Genomic DNA, 7,697 nt, shown 5'->3' with positions numbered 1-7,697 from the left:
CTTCTGTGTAACCGTTACAATGGAAGATTTTGTTGGAAATCATGGCATGAAGCAAGTTTTAGTTTTGATGGTAAAGTAGAGGAGACATTTGCCATACAAATTCATGGTATCTTAAGATCAGGTTACACAAAACGAGACCTGTGTTTGTAGCATGAAAATTTCTCTTGTTATGCTGCAAAATTCATGATTCAATTAATAAATAAGGTAGCCTTGAAAAAACAACTTAGCTATGCTGTACAGGTACATGGACATGTAATGGTAAATTATATTCCCATGAAATGGAAAACTTATGATTTGAAAAGAAGAAATAATATTAGGTAACTGAATTATTTTAAGAAACTTTCCTTCTGAATAACATTATTTTTATATTATCTGCTGTTCATTTGAAAAGTTGTATATAATATATATAAATGTCATTATTGTAAATACAATTTGAAAAATAAAATATTTAAACCAAATTACTCATGACATGTATATGTTTGATTTTCTTGACAATTACACCTTTAAATGTATGATGTTCCACAATCTCTGCAGATGACTGTGTGATTTGTTGTGATAGAGATATAATTAAGCTGTAATTGTATAATGTAAGTTTGAATAACAACAATGATTGTGTTGGTTTTTTTATACACATCTCTTAGTAATTGTGTTTATAAATAAAGTAATATCTTAATTCTTCCCTATTTAAATAAGTTGACAACCAATTTGAGATGAAGTTTGTTCATGTCATATATAAATGTACTTATACTTAAACAATAACAAAAGTACAGATAAAGTTATTAGGCGATGAAAGTTTAGAGACAATCTGCTCCTTTACAGAGACAAAACAAATATTAAAAAAAGAAAATTACAAGACATCATCAAACAATTATCATGTCAGTGATTATAGGTAAAAAGGTGAAAGTTTCCTTTTAATGGATGGTAGCCAATGTACATACTTGTATTTCAATTCTTATGGAAGAACACTTATAAAACATGCCACTGATAATATATTTCTATTCAGAGTAGACCCCAAAGTATTTAGAACTCTCTTCCGTCAGGAATAAGGACTTTCAAGTCAACAGGGGTCAGTTATGAAAAGGTCCAGGGTACTGATATCAAGCCTGTAGCATGTTTGCCTGGAGCACTGCATGGAGCAAGTTTGTTGAGATGAATGACTTTGTCCCTCTTTTAATCTAATGTCACAAGGGATGAATGTGTTATCGTCTTCAAAACAAAATCCTCTCAACAGCCAAATGTCTCGGGGTCAAATTTATTAAAGTCATCATATGACTTTTTAATGACTAAAATGCCCTTTAGACATATAGCAAGCTTGGATGAAAGTCTACCGAATTTGTTCAAATAAATGACGTTGACCAATTTTCAATGTCAGACGGGTCAAATATGTAAACATCTTCACATGATTTCTTATCAAAAACTGAAATATCAAATGTACCGATATTGGGCGGATAATATGCTGTGATAAAGGGTTACAGACTTTGTTCAAGTGAACGACATTGACCCACTTCAGGAACACAGAGGTCAAATGTGTTGAAATTGTCAAACATTTGCTTCAACGTAATACCGATTTCCCGAGTACTGAAACTTGCCAATGGTACTGGGTTTGTATCATGTTGTGATGAAGTACTACCAAGTTTGTTTGAAGGTCACATGCGTCAAATGTGCTAAAATGTTCAAACGACTTCTTTTATTGATTGATTGACAGGTTTTCCGTCTCCGTACCTTCTCTCATGGGCGGGTATCGTCTCACCGACGAACGTCAGTGTTCTGGCGACGTTAGGGGGCGATCTGTATCCTCCTCAGTGGGAATGAACCGTCTATCGCGGTGATCTTTTGATTATACTAGTTGTTGCAGACGGCTCCAAGGCCTAATAATGCCTTATCCTAATTTTAGCAGTAGAAACGTGTCCAGAACCTGAACGTTCGAGTTGGGGGGCCATCTAGATTTGGTTTGTGTAAGGGTAATTATGATGTTCGTCTAATGCCTATTAAGATACAGATACATGTATACATATTTGTGTTACAAAGAACAAAGGGGGTGGGGGTGGGGCGGGGGGTGGGGAGGGGTCGCATAGCTGTGATTATAACTAGCTGTTCACAGAAATTGTCGGTTTCCTACATCTGTCCGTGTTTTGGACACGGAAATCGACTTACGACTTCAATATCAAATGATAACCAATTACATGATCAGTTCAAACAACTTTGTACGTAACAAAGATAATAATTCCAAGGCCTCTGATGTCCACGCGCACAGAAACCTGTATAATCCCGGCGAGAGTGAAGATCACTTGTGAAACGATATGCACCGAAATTGACGTCACAGTTTAATCCCATAATCTATAATTAGCCTCACCTATACGCTCCCACAAAGTACATATTTCACGAGGTCATTGTCATGTCGATGTTTAAGGTTCACAGGTTACTAGCTTGTGATATGTATATTTAACACTATCATCTCTTGTCCATGACACGTTTTATTTCAGTTAAATACTTTGTAATTTTTCGTACATCAATCGGTATCTTTTAAATAGTGCCTCGAAGATTCAGTAATACCCAAACGTCATTTGTGTACTTCATCAATCGAGTTAAATTGTTGTAAAAAGAATGTGTACGTTTATAGACTATCAATATGACTTTGAATAGGAATAACAGGAAACAGGAACATATACATCGACAATATAGCTGTTGTCCGTCTTGTCTGCTGTCACCACTAATCCTGTCTTCATCCCTTCTCTCATCACTAATCTTATCCATCCCTTCTGTCACCACTAATCCTGCTATCCATCTCTCCTGTCACCACTAATCCTGCTATCCATCTCTCCTGTTACTACTAATCCTGCTATCCATCCCTCCTGTAACCAATAATCCTGCTATCCATCTCTCCTGTTACTACTAATCCTGCTATCCATCTCTCCTGTTACTACTAATCCTGCTATCCATCCCTCCTGTAACCAATAATCCTGCTATCCATCCCTTCTGTCACCAATAATCCTGCTATCCATCTCTCCTGTCACCACTAATCCTGCTATCCATCTCTCCTGTCACCAATAATCCTGCTATCCAACCCCCCTGTTACCACTAATCCTGCTATCCATCCCTCCTGTAACCAATAATCCTGCTATCCATCCCTTCTGTCACCACTAATCCTGCTATCCAACCCCCCTGTTACCACTAATCCTGCTATCCATCTCTCCGGTCACAACCAATTCTATTCATCTCTTCTGTCACCACTAATCCTGCTATCCAACCCCTCTGTTACCACTAATCCTGCTATCCATCCCTTCTGTCACCACTAATCCTGCTATCCAACCCCCCTGTTACCACTAATCCTGCTATCCATCCCTTCTGTCGCCACTAATCCTGATATCCATCTCTTCTGTAACCACTAATCCTTTCCATCTCTCCGGTCACCATTAATCCTGCTATCCATCTCTCCTATCACCACTTATCCTGCTATCCGTCTCTCCGGTCACAACCAATTCTATCCATCTCTTCTGTCACCACTAATCTTGCCTTCATCCCTTCTCTCATCATAAATCCTATCCATCCCTTCTGTCGCCACTAATCCTGATATCCATCTCTTCTGTAACCACTAATCCTTTCCATCTATCCGGTCACCATTAATCCTGCTATCCATCTCTCCTATCACCACTTATCCTGCTATCCGTCTCTCCTGTCACAACCAATTCTATCCATCTCTTCTGTCACCACTAATCTTGCCTTCATCCCTTCTCTCATCATAAATCCTATCCATCCCTTCTGTCGCCACTAATCCTGATATCCATCTCTTCTGTAACCACTAATCCTTTCCATCTATCCGGTCACCATTAATCCTGCTATCCATCTCTCCTATCACCACTTATCCTGCTATCCGTCTCTCCGGTCACAACCAATTCTATCCATCTCTTCTGTCACCACTAATCTTGCCTTCATCCCTTCTCTCATCATAAATCCTATCCATCCCTTCAGTCACCAATAATCCTGCTATCCATCCCTTCAGTCACCAATAATCCTGCTATCCATCTCTTCTGTCACCACTAATCTTGCCTTCATCCCTTCTCTCATCATAAATCCTATCCATCCCTTCTGTCACCACTAATCCTGCTATCCAACCCCCCTGTTACCACTAATCCTACTATCCATCCCTTCAGTCACCAATAATCCTACTATCCATCCCTTCTGTCATCACTAATCTTGCCTTCATCCCTTCTCTCATCATAAATCCTATCCATCCATCCTGTCACCAATAATCCTACTATCCATCCCTTCAGTCACCAATAATCCTACTATCCATCCCTTCTGTCACCACTAATCTTGCCTTCATCCCTTCTCTCATCATAAATCCTATCCATCCCTTCAGTCACCAATAATCCTGCTATCCATCCCTTCAGTCACCAATAATCCTGCTATCCATCTCTTCTGTCACCACTAATCTTGCCTTCATCCCTTCTCTCATCATAAATCCTATCCATCCCTTCTGTCACCACTAATCCTGCTATCCAACCCCCCTGTTACCACTAATCCTACTATCCATCCCTTCAGTCACCAATAATCCTACTATCCATCCCTTCTGTCACCACTAATCTTGCCTTCATCCCTTCTCTCATCATAAATTCTATCCATCCATCCTGTCACCAATAATCCTGCTATCCATCTCTTCTGTCACCACTAATCTTGCCTTCATCCCTTCTCTCATCATAAATCCTATCCATCCCTCCTGTCACCAATAATCCTACTATCCATCCCTTCTGTCACCACTAATCCTGCTATCCATCTCTCTTCTCACCACTAATCCTGATATCCATCCCTTCTGTCACCCCTAATCCTGCTATCCATTCCTTCTGTCACCACTAATCCTCCTAATAATTTCTCCTGTCACCACTAATCCTGCTATTCTTCTCCTTGTCATTTTTTTCCTTTCTATCCATTTTACCTCTCTTGTTATTTTCGCCAATCAATCCATCATTGATACCGTTTTCCCGCCGACCACCTCCTTTACTACTTGTTCTATTTCTCCAGTTTACCATTATCTACCAATTGTCTGGTTACCTGTAGCTGAGTGCTAGAAGAACGAATTATCGGTTCGATATCGAAAGACTTAAAATTGATTGAATTTTGTAATTAGTGAGTCCTACCTATCTACTCTGTCGTCTCTCGACTTTGATACTTTTGCGGCATTCTGTTTTATAACGGAGTGCGTATCACCCAGATTCTTTGATTTCTTTATTTCCCTTATAAACATAAATTGGAATTATTCATTCGTTAGTTACAAAAACTTACCCAACACTCCCATACAAAATATATAAGACAGACGCCGACGGCGTTTAAGACCAATAAGATTTATGATAAAATATCTCCCAAAACAAGTCTTCTGTGCAGCGTTGTCTCTTTAAACGCCGAATCTTCATTTCAGTGTAAACTGATCAATGATGCTTCAGTTTGTACTTGATAGGACACCCAACAAGCAATTACTCCTGTGTACTACACTGTATTATTATGCTATACGTAGTTAAAACAGAGCCAAAGTTGTAGGTGTGGTATGCGAGTTACAGCTAGTCGACTTCACGACATCGTTTGCTCAGTCACTCAATTAGGCCAATCCTGATATCACACAATCCTACCATATCATAAACTGATTATGGATGTAATAAAGACTGGCATTGCTTCAGACCAGACACGATACAACAGGTCAACATATCTCTAGATAACGCATATATGTTGAACGTTTGTAAGGATGATAACATAACGAAAGGTCACCTCAGCTGGCACATGGACCGACTCAGATGCAGATGAAAACGTTATCAGTCACTATTTGCAGTGGTGTAACTCTATATAGGTGACCACTGTACCCATCCCGTGACAGCGAATGCTCGATGACTGCGGGTACATTTCACAATCACCCATTGTCGACACCGACTATTTGAACTCTGGTGAACAGACGGATTCGGCAGTGAGGATCAATCTCTCGTGTGGACTTAACGATAATTTGACATATTCATTACGTTACAAGGCAACATGAATTGTTTTAAATCTCTTAGAGTGTTTCTTTTGATCACAATTCTGTCTGAACATGCCCTGGGGGCGCCAACAGGTGAGATTTCCATCTTTTAAGAATTTTTATCATTCCTATAATTTGTATGTCAATGAACTATCAAATGATCACTAAATTTTTAATACTTAATACTTTAATATATTCGCAAAACGAAGTCCTATAATTTTTTTCTGTTACCGATAGTTGGAATTTATTATTGTTCTATTATTTAAGTTAAATAATGCATTGATGTAGAAAGCTGGTGCCATGAGATATCATTATGCTTGTTTCTATTGTATGGCATATCATACAGAGGTATGCTTAATGTAAAATATCTTATGCTATCTTGATATACAGAGTACTTTTATGTAAAGAAAATTAAATATGTGTGTTTTCCATTTCTCAGCCACCGCAGAAAACGCAACCATGACCACAGCTAATATGACAACAGGAGAAATGTCCACAGCTGGCGGTATGTAAAGCATATGATACATGCCAAATGCTTAGATTGTATAAGATGTGCTGATTTCTGCGCAGGCTATATTACAAAAGTTATTGAAAAATAGAAGAAATGACTTGCGACAATTTCATCATTTAGTTATTGAAAAATATTCAACTGAAGACACACCATTAACTTAACTGTACATTTAAAATTTCGTTGAACAAAACACAAACAATTCCTGAAGTCCAATAATAAATACAACTGTATTTTAATGTTTTCAACCTTTCATAAGATTTTAGTAGTACTAGAGTCTAGTCCAAAACATGTCTGGAAGGAAAATAAACACCGTCTCAGTCGCCTCATAGATTTCAAAATTTAGGCTCTTGGCATCACTGTCGAGTCCTAAATTGACAAAATGTACGAATGTATGAAAAAGGTGCTGTTTGATTGTGTGTCTTTTGTACGATCGTGAGTGCTTTTCTTCGCAATACAAGTAAAAAGTAAATGTAAACTGTACGTTTTTAACAAGACAAAGGCACTAGGTCTTGAAATTTCGTCTACTCGTTGAACTGCATCAGCTCAAACTTAACAGATTCGTCAAATTCATCAGCAGCAAAGTAACAAGAGACACCCATTGTCAGAGCGGTAGTTATTCCAATGAGAAAAATAGCAATAGTATTGAGATAATATATTTGTTATATTGCATCTCACTTAGGAGTAACAGCAACCAAAGATATGACGACACCAACCAACGGAATGACGACAGCCACCAAAGATATGACGACACCAACCAACGGAATGACGACAGCAACCAAAGATATGACGACAGTTACCGAAAGTATGACGACAGCAAATGGAAGCATGACGACAGCGAATGGAAGCATGACGACATCAAGTGACAATGGCACCACATCAAGTCACAACGGCACTTCAGAAATGACTACTATGACAATGCTGCCTGACATCAATGGGACAACTGTTACCATGCCCACTGGCAATGGAACCACCATGTCAAGTCACATAACGTCACCAGCACACCTCACCTCAAAAGCACCAACACAACGACCAAATCCAACCCAATCTCCCTCGAAAGGTGGATTTAGCGGCTCATCATTTGGTGGTGGTATCGCTCTCGGAGCTGGCGTCATTCTTCTAAGCGGTCTTGTATATTACTTATATGCTAGAAGAGCAAATGGAAGAAGACCTTATTCAGCAGTACAATGA

The 7,697-nt window shown here is 38.8% G+C and overlaps 1 protein-coding gene across 1 annotated transcript; it reads left to right on the top strand.

Annotated features, from left to right (window-relative positions):
- Positions 1 to 5,997: 5,997 nt before the first annotated feature.
- Positions 5,998 to 7,697, top strand: LOC132549328 (autotransporter adhesin BpaC-like; the record flags this gene model as incomplete). Its single annotated transcript, XM_060213252.1, has 3 exons — positions 5,998 to 6,091; positions 6,438 to 6,503; positions 7,189 to 7,697. Coding segments are annotated over 3 exons (669 nt in total), but the record flags the coding sequence as incomplete, so codon positions are not given.

The sequence above is a fragment of the Ylistrum balloti genome, unplaced genomic scaffold (assembly GCF_031769215.1).
Source record: "Ylistrum balloti isolate Yb309-2 unplaced genomic scaffold, AGI_CSIRO_Ybal_v1 Utg370054, whole genome shotgun sequence".
NCBI lineage: Eukaryota > Metazoa > Mollusca > Bivalvia > Pectinida > Pectinidae > Ylistrum > Ylistrum balloti.
This window is presented reverse-complemented; position numbering and strand designations above follow the sequence as displayed.